The sequence below is a fragment of the Elgaria multicarinata genome, chromosome 9 (genome assembly GCF_023053635.1).
Source record: "Elgaria multicarinata webbii isolate HBS135686 ecotype San Diego chromosome 9, rElgMul1.1.pri, whole genome shotgun sequence".
NCBI lineage: Eukaryota > Metazoa > Chordata > Lepidosauria > Squamata > Anguidae > Elgaria > Elgaria multicarinata.
In genome coordinates, this window is record NC_086179.1 from 25,922,754 (window position 1) to 25,945,927 (window position 23,174).

The following is a 23,174-nucleotide window of genomic DNA, read 5'->3' on the forward strand; positions in this document are numbered from 1 at the left end:
TTGATACTTCGCTGTAAATGTAATGATATTAAGGGGGAATTTATAGAACAAGCTGTTGCCTACATTTATCTTACATGTCTTTGATTATAACCTTATGGATTTCACATTACAGTGCCACAATCCTCTTTCTGCAACCACATCTAAGCAGCTGCCTCTCTCTAGTTATCACAAACCATAAATATTTGAAACCATTTAGCTGGAGAAGCAATCAGACGTTAAGAAATCTGGAATAATGTTTCTAATTCCTAAGTATTTTGGGTTGTATACTATGGTAATATTCTTGTTTTCACGGTTTTATAAAAGATTACATAGGTTGGGAAAAACAGTCTCCTGTTGAAACTTGGCTTGCTAATTACTGTGTATTTCTGTGCGTGTGTCTTGTATCTTTCTCTCTTGAAAGCCCAGTGGGAAAGGGAAGCGTCTTCCTGAAGTTTACTGCATTGTGAGCCGCCTCGGATGTTTCAACCTCTTCTCCAAGGTGAGGGAGATAAGCAATGGCCATTTCTACACCAGCCTGGTATAGAGGGAGGGAGGGGGAGAATCTCACGAGATTCTGATTGCGAGATCCTCCCCTTAGTCCATATGCGGGTGTGACATCCCGGGAGGAAGAATGTATTTTTTAAAGGAGCTGAGCGCATGTGCGCTCCAACGAAAAGTGAGGTGTTTTTTTTTAAAAAAAGACCCAAACCCGCTCCCCCCACCCCTATTCCTCCCAGCCCAGTTCCTTCCATCTACTGCTCCCCGCTGCTTGCGGGGAGGAGGGAAGAAGCCGGGATGGGCGGCCACACCTCCCGCGGTCTCGGGACAACCCTGAGATCACGGGAAGAATTGGATTTTCCCAGGGATTCCTGCGCTCGTCCCCCTTGCCCCCGGGAGTCCTTGTGCGTAATTTGGACGCACAGGGACTCAGCCGTGACCAGCCCTCATTTTCGGGCTGGTGTAGAAACGGCCAATGTGGACTAAAGATAAAGAGGAAACTGGACGAAGAAGGGGATTTATGCTGGGGCACCATTCAGATCCCACGAGTGTATTTGTCAGGTATATCTCTGGTCACACTGGGGCCTAATCGATACCAAGCGGGATATTACACTATGAAAGCGGCATATGGTATGTGTCAATAGGCCATACAGCTGTCAGTGCACTTCAATACCACTATAGAGCAGAAGTGTGGCTCCTGCCTCTTAGATACCACTTTCATAGTGCAATACCCTGCTGGGTGTAGATTAGGCCTGGGTGGCTCTTACAGGGATTGCACTTCAGAACGCCATGTTAGTCCTGTGTTCATGACTCTGATACAGTTATTAAGCACGTTTGAAATAAGGACTGTCATTCCAAAGGCTTAAAATACCCTAGTTTTTTATTTTAATCTGAAAAGTGGGATCTTGAAAACTTCTAATGAATCCTTCCGTTCCCCTCCCTCCCTTTTAATGGACAAGCTAGACACGGTGTAAGAGATCAGTGACTAGCATCTCCTGCGGTTTGCTTAGAAATTAAATAACAGCCATTGGCATGGGGAAACAATTTGGATTGAGGACCCCTTCACTGGGAGATGGAGGGCTTAGCTCCTCCCCCTGCAGCATTCCCCTGATTTTAAAGTCGTTCCTTCCACAAAGTTGCCATTAGCCCTTCAGAGGGAGAAAGTTGGAGCCACCAATATGGTTCATGTTAGTTTCTCTGCCATGGGACAGACAGCAGCTTGGGAAGGAGACATTTTAATTGTGGGAAATGGTGCAGGCGGAAAGGCTTACTCACACCCCAAAGCACCATTGTCCCAATCCGAATCTAGCCCCCCCCCCTCGCCACTGTGGTTGTTATTAATTTGGGTGTGTGTGTGTTAAAATGGAACATCCTTATCACTGCTTTGCTTTCCCATGTCATGTCTAGTTGTGCTGCAAAAGAAATCGAGACCTAGAACGAGGCAAGGAGAGGCACAAACCCATGAAATGAACATGTCTTCTGTAGAACACCTTCTTGCCTTTTACTCGATTGCTTCTCTCCTTTCTAAAGATCTTATATGAGGTTGAGAAAAGGCGTGGGATTTCACCCGCTTTGGTGCAGCCCCTGATGAGGAGCGTCATGGAGGCTCCATTTCCAGCTCTGGGCCGAACTATCACTATAAAGAACTTCCTGCCTGGCTCTGGGACAGAGGTAAGGTCAAAACCAGCGTGGGAGGGTGATGGAGCGGGAGGCAGAAGTAGGAAATGCAACACAAAATGTGGTGGTGGCCAGGCCTGGTGTCAAGGGTAGTCCTGGTTGCATATCTATCTATCTATCTATCTATCTATCTATCTATCTATCTATTGCATTTCTATACCGCCCAATAGATGAAGCTCTCTGGGCAGTTCACAAAATTAAGACCATTCAAAGTAGGGGTGTGATCCGCTCCGATTAGGAGCGTAGAAGCAGTAGCGGATTGGCCTGCTCCGCCTTACCCAGAGGCGGAGTAGGAGCGGACCGCGGACCCCCTAGAAGCAAGGCGAAGAGAAGCGCCCATTTTTCGGAGCTCCTAGTTCAGGCGGAGCGCTCCGGTCGCCATCTTGAAAACATTTTGCCATAGGATTGCACTGCGGCAAATAATCGCGCATAACTAGGTTGTTTTTGAAGCTATCGTTCTAGAAATTCTTGTGCTCAGAGAGTCGTGGATGGGGGTCATTTTGAGACCTCTCTCACCTCTCTGCGTTGTCTGGGTCGCGTGCTATATTTTTGTGAAAATCGGGTCAACCGCGCGGCTCAAACGGCGTTTTCGGCTTTTCGCCCATAGGATTGCATTGAGGGAAAGAATCGGGGATAACTGGGGGGGGTTTAAGCTATCATTCTGAAAATTCTTGTGCACAGAGAGTCGTGGATGGGGGTCATTTTGAGACCACTCTCACCTCTCTGCATTATCTGGGTCGCGTGCTATATTTTTGTGAAAATCGGGTCAACCGCGCGGCTCAAACGGCGTTTTCGGCTTTTCGCCCATAGGATTGCATTGAGGGAAAGAATCGGGGATAACTGGGGGGGGTTTAAGCTATCGTTCTGAAAATTCTTGTGCACAGAGAGTCGTGGATGGGGGTCATTTTGAGACTACTCTCAACTTTCTGCGTCATACGGGTCGCGCGCTAGAAGTTTTTAAAAAATCGGCGGGAAAAATACCTTTTTCAAAGGGCTGAGGGGCAGAGTCAGCTCCCGGTCATGATGATCCCAAAGTTAGAGGAGGGCATAGGCAAAACAGGTAACTTGGGATTCTGGGAAACTTCTCTTTCTTCATCTGAACGGGCTTTTCCCCGTGTTTTTTAACACAGTAGCCCCACCAAATGCACAAACACAACCTGAAATCATATACTAAGCCAAGAATAAGAGATAGAAACACAGCACTGCTCCCCACCCTAACTTTGGGGAACAACTGAAAAGATGTGGTGCAAGGGGATGAGCTCCCCTAGGGCATCTCATTGTGGACGTGCCCCCACTCTCTCCTGCACTGGAAGGCCATTAGAGCCTTCCAAAGAGAGTAAAACGGTGGAGCAATGCCTATCATGAGTTGAAGTGAATGTTCACTTTTTAGTGGTGGAGCGATGCCTGTTATGAGGTGAAGTGAGCGTTTACTTCTTAATCTCAGAGCTGTTGGTGGCTGTCTTGAGTTGAACTGGCAGCTGCTTCCCCCTCCCCCGGGCACGTACCCCTATTGCTGGTAAAAATATAGCCTTTTTAAAAAAAATCTTCTTGCTGTTTATTGAGCAACACTGCTGCTTTTAATTCCACCCCTCCTTTGTTTATTTATTGATTTATTCCGTTTTATATGCATTACTGGCTTATCCTTGGCTCACTTCCTTATGCCCCCAGAAATGCCAGCTGCATGCCTGCCTGCCTTCCCTCCCTCCTCCCCTGCCCACCTCGCAGGGATGTTGTGTGTGTGTGGCTTTGACTCAGGGGAGAAGTCCTTCCTGCGCTCACTTGGAGTTTTGGAAGTTCCAAATTTTGCAGGTTTAAGCCCCGCCAAAAAACGGGATGATGGGACTGCCTTGAGTCTCGGCGTGCGTATGTATCCCTGGATAAGCTTTCATGGTGGCGAGTTTGAGGTTTTTTTTTAACGTGCAAAATTGACGGAGCTATGGAAAGGGGTGTTGGATTTTCATAAATTCCCCAAAAATCAGGGGATGATGGGACTGCCTTGAGTCTCGGCGTGCGTATGTATCCCTGGATAAGCTTTCATGGTGGCGAGTTTGAGGTTTCTAACGTGCAAATTGACGGAGCTATGGAAAGGGGTGTGAATGTATTGCACTGCCTGTTTCCATGAACAGAAATGGTGTCCCATTTTCTCATGACTTCGCCATCCTGGTTGTGCCCTCAGCCTCACCTTCAATGCATGAGGGTTCCCAACTCCCAACATGTTTTCACTTAGACTGCAAGCTCTTTGGGAAAGGCTGTGTGCAATTTCCGCACTCTATATGGTGCCTAGCACAATGTAGTGCCTATACACATTAAGTAATGTTATAGGGCAACTTGGACCTCTCTTCTTTGATTCCTCTAGTGGTTCTGGTTCAGCCTCTGCTCTGACACAAATGCCAGGGGTTTGGGTGGAGCTGTCACTAGTAACAGCACTCTGCGAATTGTCAGGACCACTTTTCCCAGCAGGCCACACCGCGAGCCTGCTATTGGCTGAGAGAAAAAGAAGATGGCACTTACAGAAAGTAGGATCCTCCATCATGCTTGGAAGGGTGTCAAGATCCTGCAATTGCAGCGTTATTAAGACTCCTCTCCAGACTTAATAACACCAGTCTGTGATTTGCCAACTCATTCATTCCCTACAATGGACAGGTGGCCTCCCTACATGCAACAAAGGTGGCTGAGCGTTTTTTCTAGGGGTGTGCACGGACCCCCCGCTCCGCTTCACTTGCAGATCCGCCATTTTCCGGATTGGGCCGCTCCGCCCCGCCCCCGCTCCGCCCACTTCCGCTCCGCTCCGCTCGGAGCTCCGGATCCGGAGCTCCGTTTCCCCCCCCCCCCCCCATAGGCTTGCCCACCTCGCAGGGATGTTGTGTGTGGGGTGCCCGATTTTCAAAAATTCGCCAAAAATCAGGGGATGATGGGATTGCTTTGAAACTTGGCGTGCGTGTGTATATCCCCATGAGGTGTCATGGTGCCAAACATGAGGTTTCTAACTTGAACAGAAAAAAAGTTGTATAATTTTTTAGCTTTCAATGCAAGCCTATGGGGGGGGGGGGGAAACGGAGCTCCGGATCCGGATCCGGAGCTCCGAGCGGAGCGGAGCGGAAGTGGGCGGAGCGGGGGCGGGGCGGAGCGGCCCGATCCGGAAAATGGCGGATCTGCAAGTGAAGCGGAGCGGGGGGTCCGTGCACACCCCTAATTCAAAGTATAAAACAACAATATAAAACCATAATATAAAATACAATATAACAGCAGAACCAAGGGCCCATAACTCTGCAGGGGCCAATGGACAAGAGCCCATTGGAGTTGCTCCTTTGGAACCTGTTGCATCACCTGCCTCTTGCTCTGGCCCAGACTGCAGTGGAGCTGAGAGGGAGGAGCAGTAGATGCCAAAGCCGGCTTGCTCCCCTATGAGGGAAGATTACAACAGCTGGGATAGTAAAGGAGGCAAAGGGGAGAAATGATCGAGGTGCATAAAACCATGCATGGTGTGGAGAATGTGGATAGGGAGACATGTTTCTCCCTCTCTCAAAATACTAGAACCCAATGGGGTCATCCCATGAAGCTGATTGGCATGAGATTCAGGACAGATAAAAGGAAGGACTTCATAGTTAAATGATGGAATTTACTACCACAAGATGTGGTGATGGCCACCAATTTGGATGGCTTTAAAAGAGGGTTGGATAAATTCCTGGAGGAGAAGGCTGTCAATGGCTCCTAGCCCTGATGGTATGTGAGGCAGTAAGCCTGAGTGCACCAGTTGCTGGGGAACATGGGTGGGAAGGTGCTGTTGCACCGTGTCCTGCTTTGTTGTCCCTACTCAACAGCTGGTTGGCCACTGAGAACAGAGTGCTGGAGAAGGTGGTCCCTCGGTCTGATGCAGCAGGGCTCTTCTCATGTTCTTATGCTCCCTGTCTCTCTGCCTATCAAACAAGCAAGTGGTAGCAATGATGAGAAGGAGGGGGAGCAAGAGCGGCTGGTGACAATGGCAGCGAGAAGGTACTGAGGGAGGAGGACCACGGAGGGGGTCTTGCCCGAGGGCTCTCAAAAACCTGGAGCTGACACTGCCAGCATTACAAGTTTCACCAGGACCATGGTGTGGGAGAAAGGATTAACCTGGTGGGGAGCAGGTAGACTCACTGAGGGAGGGAGGCCCATTGACGGTGTCTTACGCAAGGGCCTCAAAAACCTGGAGCTGACGCTGCTGGAAATCTGTGGGTGAGAATTTAGGGTCCGAAGTTTAGGGTCTGAGTCCTTCTCTGAGGCAATAAGCCCCATTCTTTATCCTTTCAGGTGATAGAGTTGCGTCGGCCACTCGACTCGAGGCTCGAGCACGTGGATTTTGGGTCCCTGTTCTCCTCGCTAAGCATCCGGCACTTAAGCAGAGTGTTCGCTTCCCTGTTGCTGGAAAGAAGGGTGATATTTATAGCCGACAAACTCAGGTACCTATTTCTTACTGCTTATTCCAGTGCCTCGCCTTCTGGAGGAAATGTATGTCTCCATCACGTCTAAGGAGGTTTTCTGACCTTAATTCTTGCCACTCGTTCCTAAAGCCATTCTTCAAAGGTAGACTGAATGTTAAGTATAGCCGCTATTTCTGTTTTTTTTCTGGACATAATGGGGAGAAAAGAAGCAATATCTCTGGAGCCGGGACATCTGTGATCAGCTTCTGTCATCTCTCACTCAAGCTTGGGTTCACATATTAACACTTTCCATGCAAGAATTGCACATATCACTATAAAAAGAATTTGCAGGGCCAGCCTTCCCATGAGGAAGAGTGAATCTTCCACCTCAGATGGCGCATTCCACCCCCACCCCCACCCCCAGGACCTCACTGCCAGAAAGCACTACAGCAGGTGCCCCACAGAGCTCTTCTGGCTGCTCTCCCCCTATGGCATTTGCCTACCAAGCCCAAGGGCCTGGCTCTGAGGGAGTCCTTCCTCAGAGCCCAGCATAATGGGAGGGTGTCCTAGGAAATGCCACGTACCACAGACGATCTTCAAGGACACTTCTCCTACAGTGCCTGGCTCTGAGGAAGTCACCGCCCGCCCCCCTCAGAGCCAGACATTTGCTGGTCAGCTGTCTGACAAACCTTTCTGACTGCTTTCTCTGGTTGATGTGGCTCTCTAGCCAGAGGTCAACGGCCGCAATGGGGAGGGGTTGGGGAATCCAGGGGGGAAGCCGTGGGTGATATGGCAGTGATGGGGGGATAGGGCTTGCAGCAGCAGGGATAGGGGGATGCTGCAGTGAAAAGAAGGGAGAAACAGGTTCTCAGGAGGCAAAGGTTGTATTGATACAAAGGCCTGTGTCTTTTCAAAGGCCTTCTTCAGGGGAAAAGAAGGGAGAAACAGGTTCTCAGGAGGCAAAGGAAAAGACACAGATCGAAACGCATTGGGCTTTGTATCAATAAACCCTTTGCATCCTGAGCACCTGTTTCTCCCTTCTTTTCCCCTGACTCGGATGCTTTCCTCCGTTGGTTTTTGGAACACAGCCGGGCCAAGCAGCGGCATGTGTGTTCCCCTACCTCAGGCGGCTGGGAGTTTGCACCGCTGCTGGGAATGTGTGAAGCATTTAGAACAGATTGCAGCCCCTGACTATCTCAAGCAGTCTCCAACTGTTGGAAGCCAGTTTTGGATCTCACTTGGGGCTGGTTCAGACAGCCCAGGTCCCTGGGCACAGATTCATGTGCAGCATTAACATGTGGCCCCAGGACACCCTCCTGCAGCTACCCAGAAGAGATTCCTGTGATTCTCATGGATAAGAAATGGAATGTGCTGCTATGATCACAAGTGTTCCCACTAGGAAGCTGCTCCTGTTTCCATGGAACATCCAGGTCACCCATTTTGTTCTCTGTGCAAATATGTCCCCAGGGACAATTGAGACACCCTGCATGATAGAAGCTTTTGATCCTTAGACGGAGCAGGAATGCTTCCATGCTAGGTCAGTCTGGCGTTCCACAGCATCCAAACTAGCCTTCCCCCAACCTGTTGCCCTCCTCCAGATGTGTTGGAGAACAGCTCCCATTCTCCCTGACCATTGCCCCTGCTGGTTGGGGATAATGGTAACTGTAGTCCAACACATCTGGAGGAAGGCACCAGGTTGGCGAAGGCTGATCCAGACAGTGTCACTGCTAAACTTTTTAAATTCCAGTGTTTTCTGGGTTGCCTTTCTATCTTTTTTCTTTTTGAGACTTCATGGCAATATTTCTGACTTAAAATGCAATGTCAGCATCACTTTGACCTGTTCTGTATTTGTTTGTTTATTTAAATGTTTGTAGCCCGTCCTATGTCATTGGGATCTCAGGACGGCGTACACATAAAATCAATTCAAGCAATATAAAATTTGCAAAGCTAAAAATGTATTAAACCATTAACGAGCTAATACCAATAAAAATTAAAACAGTCAAAAAAATTAAAACTATGTGCAACTTTAGGCAAATTTAGCCTTTAAAGGCTTTGTTAAAAAGCCACATTTTAACTTGATGCTGAAATGAAGCCAGCATCTGTGCCAGTTCGGCTTCCAAGGGGAAGGCATTCCACAACCAGGGTGCCACAACAGAGAAGGCCCTCTCCCATGTCACGCCATAATGTATGTCTCACATTGGTGGTACACAGAGGAAGACTTCTCTGACAGATCTCAAATCTTGGGCAGGCAAATATAAGAAGAAGCGCTCCCTTAAGTATCGAGGTCCCAAACTGTACCGATGGAGCCCTTTCAGAAAGGTTAAGAATCTGCAAATAGCTGCTCAGGAGAGAGAACGGAGAACAAGAGCCAACCATTCTCCCTTCCAAAGAGCCAGTCTGTGAGACTGTAATCTTCCTTCTCTGCTTGCCTCTCCATCTCTGCCATTGCATATCCTACATGTCGTTTCTCCATTATTCCCCATCAGCTAGAGATGACCTCTTTCTTTGTCTTCTTTTTTTTAAAAAAAAAAATCCACTTCACTTCTTTTTAATTTTCGTTTCATTTTTTGGGCCAGACTTGCAAGTGCGCAAATAAAAAAAATTAAACTACAAAAATGTATCGGTGAACCCATGTGCAGACTTCTTTGCTTGGGGTTGCTATGGCTCATGCAGTAAGGTGTCGCCTGCTCTTTCCTTTGCCATGGGGATGGGGATGGGGATGGCAGGGTTCGTAAAGAAGCATGAAGGAGCACGTGGAACGTCACTGGCAGGCCTTCTTCCAGTTCATCACGGAAGAGCAAAGGGGCTCTCGTGGGTGTTGGTCCATGCAGACCTGTTCTCGGAGCCTTGCTAAAAGGAAGTCCAAACCCTGAACATTTTTTCCCTCTTGTGCTCCTTCCAGAGTCTATGAGATCCATAGAACTAATCCCCCTCTGTGGCTGGGGTGTTACTTCTTCTTGTCTTGATCCTTTTTCTCTCTTGATCCAAATGGCATCAGGTTTTGGTTCTCATGTTTCTTGATTCTTTCACAACCACCAGATTTGGGGGGAGAAGGTGGGTTCGATTGCTATTTCTTATTTGAGGTGTGTGTGTTCGAGTTTGTTTCAGGGATGTCACATTTCTCTAATCACTCAAACTACAATACTGGATACACCTATATCTATATATTCAACTCTTTGTCAGTTGTGTGGCCCACCCTCAGCTGCCCATATTCTGCTTGGGCCGTGGGACGTCTAGCCAGATCTTTTATTTTGGTGGATAGGGGAGCGGAACAGGGTGAAAAAGTAACACCCTCTCCTTGCATGTAGACAGCCTTTCTCTCCATTTATCATGCAAATGTCATCTTAGTGGGGCCTGTATTGCATAATGGCTAAAACATGCTTACGATGTGCTTTCCGGGGGAATGTGGAAAAGGCCTTGGCTTACACGGCTTTAACCAGCTTAAACAGTGCTTAAAAAGGGATTAGATAGACTCATGGAAGATTGCTCTATCGACAGCTATTTGCCATGATAGCTAATGGAACCTTTATACTTAGAAGTATCTGGCATAATGCCGCACCCATGCACCCAAATCTGGGGATAAACAACAGGAGACGGCCATCCCTTGCTTGCCCTCCTTGTGAGCTTTCTGGTACATCTGGCTGGCCGCCGCTGGTGACAAATTTCCAACTTCGATGGATCTCGGTCTGATGGAGCAATCCAATTCATAACATTCTTATCCACTGGCTTAGAAGGCCCGTAATTTTTGTTCGTGAGCGATTCAAGCAAAACTCTTTCCGCCCACACCTTAGTAAAAAAAGGGGGCCCAGATCTCTCTAAGATTTTCTACAGCTGGTGCCTGGCATACTGCCATTTCTTAAACACTTGAGGATGGAGAGAGTAGAGTTCTCTTTTTTTTCAGGCCAGCAAAGGCAAAAACTTAACAGATGAGTAATGATGCTTACGAGCGCAAGATCAGGTTTCAACAGCCTGCCTGTTTTCACAATTCCCAGTAAGTCCTGCTGCGTCCGTGGGACTGGGAGAAGGAAAGGGAATGCTGAAGAGGTCTTTGCTGAAAAGGGAGCCAAAAATTCATTCATCCATCAGGCTTTTTCGAAAGTGGACAAGAACAGCATTCAGGAAAGCTACGAGAAAGCAGAGCAGAGCCTGACAAAGAAGTATGTCTGTTGCATAAAATGTGATCTGGAATCCTGAGAATTTTTGCTTTAAACATTAAGGAGGGAAGTCAAATTTCTCGTCCTCATAGATGATGGGGAAAGTTCTGATACAGAGGAATGATGTCTATTATAGGTCCTAAATGTGAGCTTGTTTCTAGGGCCCTTGTTTCTATCCCCTCTTACTTCTTATTGCCTGCTGTGCTTTTCCCACCATCAAACATTTGTAAAAATGTAAACAGTGGAGTCAGAATAAATTACACAGATTTCCTTAATCTTGAACAACATGGATACAATCCAATACAAAACAATGGGACAATGAAACTAGTGGGATGGGAACATGTAGAGTGACCAAATGTAAAGGAGGACAGGGCTCCTGTATCTTTAATAGTTGCATAGAAAAGGGAATTTCAGCAGGTGTCATTTGTATGCGTGAAGCACCTAGAGAAATTCCCTCTTTATCACAACAGGTAAAGCTGCAGGAGCCCTGCCCTCTTTTGTATCTCGTCACTCTAGTTTCGCTCCTGCAGCTTTAACTGTTGTGATGAAGAGGGAGTTTTATAGATGCATGCATATGACACCTGCTGAAATTCCCTTTACTATGCAACTGTTAAAGATACAGGAGCCCTATCCTTCTTTTCATATGGTCAACCTAGGAACATGCTTAGCTAATGATAGGGCTGGGTCAAGGCCATGATGAGCCCCTGGAGCTAGCCATCTCTAGTGGGCCCCATACTCTTCTCCCAGTACTGAACTCGTGTGACATTTGTGCACGCACACACCCAATGTACAATAATAATGCAAAAACATTTTTCACTACATATTTTAGTGGAAATGATCTTTCAGGCTCTCCTGAACAAACTTTCCCTTTTACATAAGTTGACCATATGAAAAGGAGGACAGGGCTCCTGTATCTTTATCTTCCAGCTTGAGGCCTGGCCCTCAGTTGAAGCCTGCGCTGGACCGCAACGGAGGCAGGTAAGCCCCCCTGCCCCCTTACCTGGCTCCACCAACGTCGCCACATGGACTGCGGCAGCAGAGCCAGGAAAGCCGCCCTCCCCCACCACTTACCTACCTCCATCGCAGTCTGGCGTAGGCTTCAACTGAGGGCCAGGCCCCAAAACGGAAGAGCAGGCCATGGCCTAATCTTCAGCTTGAGGCCTGGCCCACAGTTGAAGCCTGCGCTGGACCGCAACGGAGGCAGGTAAGCCCCCCTGCCCCCTTACCTGGCTCCACCAACGTCGCCACATGGACTGCGGCAGCAGAGCCAGGCAAGCCGCCCTCCCCCCCCCACTTACCTACCTCCATCGCAGTCTGGCGTAGGCTTCAACTGAGGGCTAGGCCCCAAAACGGAAGAGCAGGCCGTGGCCTAATCTTCAGCTTGAGGCCTGGCCCACAGTTGAAGCCTGCGCTGGACCGCAACGGAGGCAGGTAAGCCCCCCTGCCCCCTTACCTGACTCCAACGTCGCCACACGGACTGCGGCAGCAGAGCCAGGCAAGCCGCCCTCCCCCCCCCACGTACCTACCTCCATCGCAGTCTGGCGTAGGCTTCAACTGAGGGCCAGGCCCCAAAACGGAAGAGCAGGCCGTGGCCTAATCTTCCGGCTTGAGGCTTGGCCCTCAGTTGAAACCTGCACCGGACAACAACAAAGTTAGGTAAGCCCCCCTGCCCCCTTACCTGGCTCCAACGTCGCCACACGGACTGCAGCGGCGGAGCCAGGCAAGCCACCCTCTCCCCCCCACTTACCTACCTCCATCGCAGTCTGGCATAGGCTTCAACTGAGGGCCAGGCCCCAAAACGGAAGAGCAGGCCGTGGCCTAATCTTCAGCTTGAGGCCTGGCCCACAGTTGAAGCCTGCGCCGGACCGCGACGGAGGCAGGTAAGCCCCCCTGCCCCCTTTACCTGGCTCCGCTGCCATCGTCGCACGGACTGCGGCAGTGGTGGCGGAGCCAGGTAAGCCCCCCTCCCCCCACTTACCTGCAGTCGGAGCTCCGGATTGAGGCAAACTGCTTTGCCTCGATCCGCAGCTCCCCCAACCCAATTCGGATCCGCCTTTGGCAGAGGCGGATCAGGTCTCTCTGCTCCAGATTTGCGATCCAAATCGGAGCAGAGCACAGCCCTAATTGACAGCAAAAACAAAGAGTCTGGTGGCATCTTGAAAGCTAAGACATTTATCCCGGCATGAGCTTTTGCAGACTGCAGTCCACTTCATCAGATGCATGGGGTATTATGGGGATTTTCAGGTTTATATACACTGCATATGGTAGATGGGAGGAGAACTGTAAACAGTGGGGTCAGAAGGAAATTAAATGCATAAAATGTTTAATGAAGGGAAGCATCTTCTTCATTAAAGTAAATACTTCACAGCCACCCTGCACACCTCACCCCAGACTGCATTTCCCTAAAAGAAAACATACTACCCACTAGCAGGCACTCAGAAGAAGGCCCCAGGTATTGATTGTAGTATCCAGGCAGGTTCAGGTCAAGAGAGTCATTCGGACAGGTATTGTAGTTCCAACCCATGTAAGGCATTATAGTTTAAAGCCAGCACCTTGAATTGGGCTCAGAAACTTACAGGCGGCCAATGCAAGTGGGCCAGAATACCGTTTTAATATTGCAATGCGTTAAAAACTTTATTTAGTTATATATATATTTTTAAAAAAATCTGCCTTTAATATTCTTTTAATTGATGTGTTTTATAGATGTGCTCTTCTTAGCCTATTTTTATGGGTGGGTGGGGTGGGTTGTATTCTGTTGTAACCCTTGATCATTTGATTGAAGAGCAAAGTATACAGTCTTTATTTTTGTGAACTGCCCAGAGAGCGTCAGCTATTGGGCGGTATAAAAATGTAATAAATAAATAAATAAACAATGAATAATGATATTTATTTGGGACAGAGGAGATTGTTATACATTTTTGAAAAAAGCGTTTAAGGTCTATCTAGCAAGTTTCTCAGTTTCTCTCTCTCTTTAAACTAAGGCAGCTGTTCAAGGTTGCTCAGGGGTTTGGAATGCTAGAAGTAATCTAGCAGAGGTTATTTAATGAGTGCATGCAGGTGAAGAAAGGCCTTTGAAGGATTGTATTTATCACACTCTTTCTGCAGTTGGCCATATGGGCTCCACCCTTGCTCAGCGTGTGAATTGTTTGTGCATCTACGCATGTCTTTGTGTGAACAAAACAAAGGCGCATGCATGCGTGTGGGGAGGTATGATTTGTCGTGACTCTTCGTCGCTGCAAAAATCTGTCCCTTTGATTCCAAGGTCCCGTTGCCAAACGTTGTATGAGTTGTGCAGCATTTTTGAGCTGAGCCCAAACCAGGTTTAATAAGTGGACATCAAGGGAAGTTCTTCTGTTGTTTTTCTTTCCTTTTCTGTAGAGATCTGTAATTGTGAACCTTGCCAACAGGAAAGGAAAGGAGTCTTACTCTTTTTCTTTCCTCCCCCCAGCCCCTTCCACCTTACCATAGCAACCATAGTAAACATTCTTTTTCAGCTCAGGAAAATGACTTCATTTATGTGTGTGTGTGTGTGTGTGTGTGTGTGTGTGTGTGTGTGTGTGTGTGTGTTTTTAAGACAAGCTATTAAATTCATCTTTTGTTTGCTTTGCTCCAGTTTCGTGCATGAAAAGCTTATCATTCACAGGGAAAAATAGCAACAATATCTGAGCAAAATGGATTGTGGAGACCAAGGTGACTTACAAAATAATAGTAATGATTTGTTTGTAACATTAAGAACATAAGAAGAGCCCTGCTGGATCAGACCAAGGGTCCATCTAGTCCAGCACTCTGTTCACACAGCGGCCAACCAGCTGTTGACCAGGCACCCACAAGCAGGACATGGTGCAACAGCACCCTCCTGCCCATGTTGCCCAGCAATTGGTGCACATAGGTCTACTGCTTCTGATACTGGAGGTAGCATAGAGCCATCAGGACTAGTAGCCATTGGGAGCCTTCTTTTCCAGGAATGTGCTTCACTACCTTTTTAAAGCCATCTTAATTGGTGGCCACCGCTATGTTTTGTGGTAGTAAATTCCATAGTGGAACTATGTGCTGTATGAAGAAGTATTTTGTAAGAAAAAGTGTAAAAATAGGGAAAGGAAGGGAATAGTCCTTAACATGCTTTACTCTGGAACTGTCCCGAAGAAGCCAATAATTTGTCCCGAAGAAGCCAAGAATCACCAAGAAGCCAATAACAGAATAATTTTAGGAGCCCAGTTTTATTTAAAAATGCTTGTCCCACTTCGGGGGACTAACTCTGCTAACATACTCTGTGTGGGTGGGTGTATAATCACAGAGGGAGCAATCCTATGTCCCCCTAGACAGTGTCTAGGGGGACATAGGATTGCTTGGTTTCCTGGCTCCAAGCTCAAAGACTGGGCTCCAAGTTGGGAGCCAGGAAACCATGCTCCCCAGCCCCCTCGTAGCAGAGGCGGAGCGAACTGCACTGGCTACTTCTCCGTGCTCAGAAAATGGAGTGTGGAGATGGGGGAAAGGGGGCATTCATGGGGACAGGGAGGAGAGGAGACTGGGGCAGCTGCCATGTGCTGTTTCCTAGGGTCACCCCAGCCTCCTTCCCTTCCTCTCTGAGGCACTGCTGCTTGATGGGCAAAATTGCCCATCTAGCAGAAATGTGGGGTGGGCTGGAGTGCGGAGATTTACGCACTGCTCCTGCTCTGCATAGGATTCCCGTCAGCCTCCGAGTTTGTAGGCTGACCGGAACCATGGCAGGATTGCTCCTTAAATGATCTTAAATCACAACTATTTCAATACAGCTGTGATATTTGGGGTTTTATCGCATCATTATAAAGATTTTCTGAAAAAGAGTTTTTACAACCGCTTGTGAAGACCAGTACTATCAGGCTCTCAAGAGGGCTTCCTAATTGAACAAGTGGGCACATCATCATCATCATCATCATCATCATCATCATCATCATCATCATGTTTCAGGACTCCTCAACTGAAAAAGGGGTAAAAATACTGCCCTAGATCTCCTTGGAAAAACCAACCATTTCTATTCACTGTAAATTCTGCACAAGTCTGTGCAGCGCAGCATCTAGGTTACACAGGTCATGCCTTTGGATTCCTAAATCTTTACTACCTGCACTTTTCTTCAAAACTTGAATTTTCAACCATGAGGACTAGAAACGTATTTTGTTTTTTTAAATGAGAACTTAAAGTTTCTTAGGAAGCCAACATTCTTTGCTGCACAGCATGTATGCTAAATATAGTCTGTTGTTGTTGTTGTTTTTTAAAATCAATCTATACTCCACGAGTATTCTTTCCTACTCATTCTTGGGGTATTCTCCCCCCTCCCCTTCCTTGCCTTTCTCCCTCCCGCTCTGTGTATATTCTCTCATGCTGCTTAACTCAAGCCAGCTGTGAGTGGTTTCCTGGCCATATGATTCCTTTAGGCTGCACTGCATATCTCTCTCCCCTCCTTGTTCCATTCAAGACCGGGCTCATAAAGCCAGATGACGTTATGTGTACCATTTAGTAACTCATGTGCCTCCTCAAATGCTCAAAGGAGTTTGTACTGCTACAGCTGATGAGTTTACCTGTGCCATTGCCTGCTTTGGAGGGTGGTGCATTTTTTATTATTATTATTTGGAATGAAAACAATGTTGCTGCATTCTTCTGCTGCTGCAAAAATGAAAACTCTCTGTCCAAACCTTTCTTGAAGATCGCAGGAGAGAAAAAACGTCTCTCACCGCTCTGTTGGCCGTGTTTGAATGGAAGCCCCATTTCATCCTTCCCCTGTTTCAATAGCCTGCCACGAAGGCATTGCATTCACGTCCGTTCCTCACTGCTCAAAGATACCTTCATTCTTAGGAAGCCCAAATTCCCCACAACAACAGAAGGTGCTTCTAGGCAGAGGGGTCCTAGTGCTAGCCTTCAGAAGGCATTCCGCAGCAATTCCACCTTTTTTTCTCTAATGGATTTTAAGAACGTAAGAAGTGCCATGCTGGATCAAACCAAGGGTCCATCTAGTCCAGCACTCAGTTCATACAGTAGCCACAGCTGTCAACCACAAAGCAGGACATGGTGCAACAGCACCCTCCCACCCATGTTCCCCAGCAACTGGTGCACACAGGCTTATTGCCTCAGATACTGGAGGTAGTACATAACCATCAGGGCTAGTAGCCATTGATTGCCTTCTACCCCAGGGATTTATCCAACCCCCTTTTAAAGCCATCCAAATTGGTGGCCATCACTACATCTTGTGGTAGTGAATTCCATCATTTAACTATGCACTGTGTGAAGAAGTCCTTCCTTTTATTTGTCCTGAATCTCCAGCCAATCAGCTTCATGGGAGGACCCCATTGAGTTCTAGTATTATGGGAGAGAGAGAAAAGTGTCTCATTGTCCACTTTCTCCACACTGTGCATAATTTTGTACACTTCTATCATGTCTCCCCTTAGCCTCCTTTTTTCCAAGCTAAACAATCCCAACTGTTGTAACCTTCCCTCATAGGGGAGATGTTCCAGCCCCTTGATCATTTTAGTTGCCCTTTTCTGCACTTTTTCCAGCTCTACAATACCTTCTTTTTTTTAAGGTGTGGTGACCACAACTGTACACAGTATTCTAAGTCTGGCCGCACCATAGATTGGTATAAAGGCAGTACGATACTGGCAGTGGTGGGAAAGCATGGGAGGGTTATAAGTGAAAGACAACATTGTCTGGACACACACACCCCTAAAATTCCATGAATGAGGCAGAATGATGGCATGACAAAAGCCTCATCTGGAAGCACCCACAGTACGTGCACATGCATAAAGTAAGCATGGCACTTCCCCCCCCCCCTCCATCTTTGTGATCATGTAGGGGGGCACCCACAGAAAACACCAAATTGTCCCTGCTTTCTGACCTTCGTTTCCCCATGTGACTAAGTGGCACTTCCAAGCCAGGCATTGAAACAGCGAGACCCTCCATGTTCGTTACCATCTCTTGCAGCCAGACGTTTTGGACTGCAGCTCTGCTGTTCCTGATCATTGGGCATGCTGGTTGGGGCTGATGGGAATTATAGTGCAAAAAAACTGGATGGAAAAGGATGATATATTGTAACGGGGGACTTGAGGTGGCATGACTGGGGTTTTTACACTATGATTGCTTATGCTGATCCTGCTATTCCATTTGGATGCGCAGTGATCAGCGTCAGGAACGGCACAAGGCAGGCTGCAGGTGAGAGGCTGGCTGGTTCATTGTAAGGGTAGCTGAGAAAAGCCTGCTTCCTGCATGTGTCCTCAGCTGTATGTGTGTCGCTTGGTTTCTTATATCTCCCGTCTTTTTTCTTCTTTCTTCGCACGTATGTTTGACTTCGGCGGACGTATATGCTCGGGGTTTTCTAGCAAATTGCTTAGCTAGCAGGAAAAATGTAGAGGAATGTTGGGACCGTTCCATGTTTTGCTGTATTTAAGAGGCAGTGGCGTGAAAGCTGAGAATATCCATTAATCCCATGACTCTGGGAGTCCTTGGATTCAGGGGAAAATAGGCACAGAAATTGTGAGTCCCCATGGTACAACTTTGAGAAATCTCTGGTATACTCTGTTGCCGCTGGAATTAATGGCTGCTATTATTATGCAATCGTATTGTATGATACTACCATAACCACAGTGGGGTGAGCGGAGGTGACCTGCAAAACTGCTTAAAACGGAATGGGCATATGCCAAAGAGAAGTTGAGTCTCTGAACTATACCAGGTAAATCTGCAAAACAGGAAAACCAAGCTGATGACAAAGACGTGTTTGCAAGTTCTTTGGGTAGATGAAGTAAGGCAGAGAATAATTGTTGGTCAGAGATTGAGTGTGTAGAGAACCAGGTCTGAAAATTTGGTGGGAGAAGAGAGAAGAACAGGTGCAGAACTCCACCCCACCCTTGCCTTGGGACTAGTGAAAGCCCTGAACAAGTCCCACGTTGGTTTCTGACCTTTCAGTCAGAGTCCCAGTTCCCAGTTCATCTCTCCTCAGTCATGAGGACTATAAATTTAATTCCTCTTTTTAAACTGAAAATCCAGATACTGTTCGAGGTTAAAACTAGCTCAATTGTCACTGGTTATGTAGCCACCATGGTTAGGAATGGTTCACATGATACGCTAAGGCACGGTTCACAAGACACGCTAAGCCAGCCTTCCGCAACCTGGGGCGCTCCAGATGTGTTGGACTGCACCTCCCAGAATCCCCCAGCTGGCTGGGGCATTCTGGGAGTTGTAGTCCAACACATCTGGAGCGCCCCAGGTTGAGGAAGGCTGCGCTAAGCCATAACGTTTAGTACAAAAGGCTTAACCACCATGGCTTAGCGTGCCATCTGAACAGGGTCATAGTTTTAGGTGCTAGCATTGGTTGGGGTGAACTGTGTTCCGTTGCCCCTGATTATTGTGGTGTGTCTGTCTCAAAAGTCCCTTGGGAGTTTCAGATCGGCTGACCGTCACGTGTTTGTCTTTTCACTTCCAGCACCTTGTCCAAATGCTGCCATGCCATGGTGGCGCTCCTTTACCCCTTCACGTGGCAGCACACCTACATCCCTGTGCTTCCGCCTTCGATGATTGACATCGTATGCTCGCCAACCCCCTTTCTGATTGGTCTGCTCTCCAGTTCGTTACCCCGCCTCAAGGAGCTGCCCGTGGAAGAGGTGAGACCAGAGGGCAGGGTGGATAGTGTCGGACAACCGGAGCAACTACCGACGCACCAAACTGGAAGTGCAGAGGGGTGAGGGGAAGAGTGCCTTTTGGAGGTGTATTTGTTAAAATAATCCAAGTAGTGCTTTCTCGTCTTCCCCAAGGACCCCTCTTCCCTAAGAACTCCTGCCAAGTGACGTGCTGTGGGTGGCTTCAGGACAGAAAGTCTTTTTAGTGGTGGCCCCCAGACTGTTAAATGCCCTCCCTGGAGAGGCCTGCCTGGTGCCTTCCTGGGGCTCATTTAGTTGCCAGGCTAAGACTTTTATATCTTCTTAGCCCTCTTAGCTTTAAGCTGGTTTTTTACTTTCTGAATGTGTGGGTTGTTTTAATGCTTTACTTATACTCTTATCCTTGCTGAGCTTTAAAACTTTCATTTCTTGTTGCGCACCATCCCGAGGACTTTCTTTACAGGGTGGCCTTTGAATTCTGATCACAAAGATGGAGGGGGGGAAAGTGCCATGCTTACTTTATGCATGTGCACGTACTGTGGGTGCTTCCAGATGAGGCTTTTGTCATGCCATCATTCTGCCTCATTCATGGAATTTTAGGGGGGGGGGTGTCCAGACAATGTTGACTTTCACTTATAACCCTCCCATGCTTTCCCACCACTGCCAGTATCGTACTGCCTTTATACCAATCTATGGTGCGGCCAGACTTAGAATACTGTGTACAGTTGTGGTCACCACGCCTTAAAAAAAAGAAGGTATTGTAGAGCTGGAAAAAGTGCAGAAAAGGGCAACTAAAATGATCAAGGGGCTGGAACATCTCCCCTATGAGGGAAGGTTACAACAGTTGGGATTGTTTAGCTTGGAAAAAAGGAGGCTAAGGGGAGACATGATAGAAGTGTACAAAATTATGCACAGTGTGGAGAAAGTGGACAATGAGACACTTTTCTCTCTCTCTCCCATAATACTAGAACCCAATGGGGTCATCCCTCCAGTTGTAGGGAGTTTTTTATGTCTAAATATGCCTAGGACTACCCCACAGCTGACATAATACAGAGGCCACTACCTAGACCCGTCTTCTCCAACTGGGTGCTCTCCAGATGTTTTGGGCAACAACTCCCAGAATTCCTAACCATTGGCCATGATGGCTGGGGCTGAAGGGAGTCGAAGGCCACAACATCTGGAGGGCACCAGGTTGGGGGAGGCTAGTCTATGAAGACGATGAAAAGCACTTCATCGGTGTAAGTCACAAGTCATCAGGACTCTGAATTGTTCGACAATAATCCACACATTCAGGAGGGCAGTGCTGTCACCCTACCGATTGTTCGCTAGTCCACATGGGCTAGCCGGACTGGTGTTGGAGAGCACAACCATAGGTCCATGTGGAACCACCGGGAACATGACCTCAGTGACCAGGCAGGCTGAGAATCCTCCTTAGGGCAGGTCCACACTTTTAGGGACAAAGGGGAGGGGGGCTAACTCAATGGTAGAGCACATGTTGTGCACGCAGAAGGCTCCAGCTATGGTCGCTGGCATCTCCAGTTAAAGAGGGTCAGGTAGCAGGTAATAGGAAGGACTTTTCTCTTCCTGGGACTTTGCTAATCAACCTTCTTCAACCTTGTGCCCTCCAGAGATATTGGACTGCCACTCCCAGCATGCCCACAGGCAGCATAGCTAGTTGGGACATGCTGGGGAAGATAGTCTAACAACTCTGGAGGGCACTTAGCTAGGGAACGCTGAAGTAGACAACACTGGGTTGGATGGACAAAATAGTTTGTCCTGGGATAAGCCAGCTTCCTATATCATGGCATATTAATTAATACTTTTAAAAAAGTCCTACTATTGCATGGGTAAAGGGGAGATCTTCAGTTCCCTTTTTAGACCACTGCTCTAAGTCATCTGGGTCTCCCCTGGAAGGTCTCTCACTTGTCTGCCCTGCTATACTAAGCTACTTGCTATGGCCAGCAGGAAATCAAGTGCTATACTGTGTGGTGAAATGCTATATGTTCATCATCATCACTAATGTAACAATACTTTTATTATCATAATGGTTAATAATAATAATAATAATAATAATATAATAATACTAATAATACTAATAATACTAATAATAATAATAATAATAATAATAATAATAGGAAGAGGAATTTGTATGGGGTAGGGGTAACCAAGAGTCCAAAACATAGGATTGTATGAATAAATATGCACACAACGGGCCTATTCAGATGACATGCTAAGCCACGGTTAGGTCGGTAACCTTTTCACTAGGGGTGTGCACGGACCCCCCGCTCCGCTTCACTTGCAGATCCGCCATTTTCCGGAGCGGGTCGCTCCGCTCTGCCCCCGCTCCGCCCACTTCCGCTCCGCTCCGCTCGGAGCTCCGGATCCGGATCCGGAGCTCCGTTTTTGCCCCCCATAGGGTTGCATTGAAAGCTAAAAAAGTAAACAACTTTTTTTCCGTTGAAGTTAGAAACCTCACGTTTGGCACCATGACACCTCATGGGCGTATACACACACACGCCAAGTTTCAAGGCAATCCCATCATCCCCTGATTTTTGGCGAATTTTTGAAAATCGGGCACCCCATTCACACCCCTTGGGATAGCTCCGTCAATTTGCATGTTAGAAACCTCAAACTCGGCACCAGGGCAGCTTATCCATGTGTCCACATGCACGCCAAGTTGCAAGCAAATCCCATCATCCCCTGATTTTTGGTGCGGCTCTACCCTCTAACGCACCACCCATAACCCTAATTCACACCCCTTTAGATAGCTCCGTCAATTTGCACGTTAGAAACCTCAAACTCAGCACCATGATAGCTTATCCACGTGTCCACATGCACGCCAAGTTTCAAGGCAATCCCATCATCCCCTGATTTTTGGGGAATTTTTGAAAATCGGGCACCCCATTCACACCCCTTGGGATAGCTCCGTCAATTTGCATGTTAGAAACCTCAAACTCGGCACCATGAGAGCTTATCCATGTGTCCACATGCACGCCAAGTTGCAAGCAAATCCCATCATCCCCTGATTTTTGGCATGGCTTAACTCACCCCAAATTGTCCCATTCTACAACTACGTCAATTTGCATGTTTGAAACCCCAAAGTCGGCACCATGATAGCTTATCCACGTGTCCACATGGACGCCAAGTTTCAAGGCAATCCCATCATCCCCTGATTTTTGGGGAATTTATGAAAATCGGGCACCCCATTCACACCCCTTGGGATAGCTCCGTCAATTTGCATGTTAGAAACCTCAAACTCGGCACCATGAGAGCTTATCCATGTGTCCACATGCACGCCAAGTTGCAAGCAAATCCCATCATCCCCTGATTTTTGGCGCGGCTTAAACTTTTTAACTCACCCCAAATCAAGTCCCATTCTACAACTACGTCAATTTGCACGTTAGAAACCTATCCTTTGGTCCCATGACAGCTTACCCATGTGTCCCCATGGACACCAAGTTTCAAGGCAATCCCATCATCCCCTGATGTTAGGGGAACTTTTGAAATTTGAACACTCCAGTATGTCAGGGATTTAAAGTTGCAATTGCAGACAGCTCAATGGGGCCAGTTCCAAGGCAATCCCAACATGCCACGAGATAACCCTAAATCTTCTGGCACATTTGAAAAAGGGATTATTGAACTTGATAAAGTCTAAGTGAGCGCAGGAAGGACTTCTCCCCTGAGTCAAAGCAAGACACATACACCATCGCTGCAAGGCGGGAAGGGGAGAAGGGAGGGAAAGCAGGCAGGCAGCATGCATTGTAGTGCCACAAGGATGGCTTGAGCACTAACGCATAGCAAACCAACCCATAAGTGGGCACAAAGTGAGGCAAAGATGGCTGGTTCTTTCT

The 23,174-nt window shown here is 47.7% G+C and overlaps 1 protein-coding gene across 1 annotated transcript in view; it reads left to right on the forward strand.

The window, feature by feature from the left end:
• The window catches only part of DENND2A (DENN domain containing 2A), a 96,476-nt gene that overhangs the window by 53,998 nt on the left and 19,304 nt on the right, over positions 1-23,174 (forward strand). The window contains exons 12-15 of the mRNA XM_063135068.1: positions 401-478; positions 2,008-2,148; positions 6,442-6,590; positions 19,152-19,329. Of these exons, the coding sequence (XP_062991138.1) occupies positions 401-478; positions 2,008-2,148; positions 6,442-6,590; positions 19,152-19,329 (546 nt within the window). The remainder of the gene's footprint in view (positions 1-400; positions 479-2,007; positions 2,149-6,441; positions 6,591-19,151; positions 19,330-23,174) is intronic.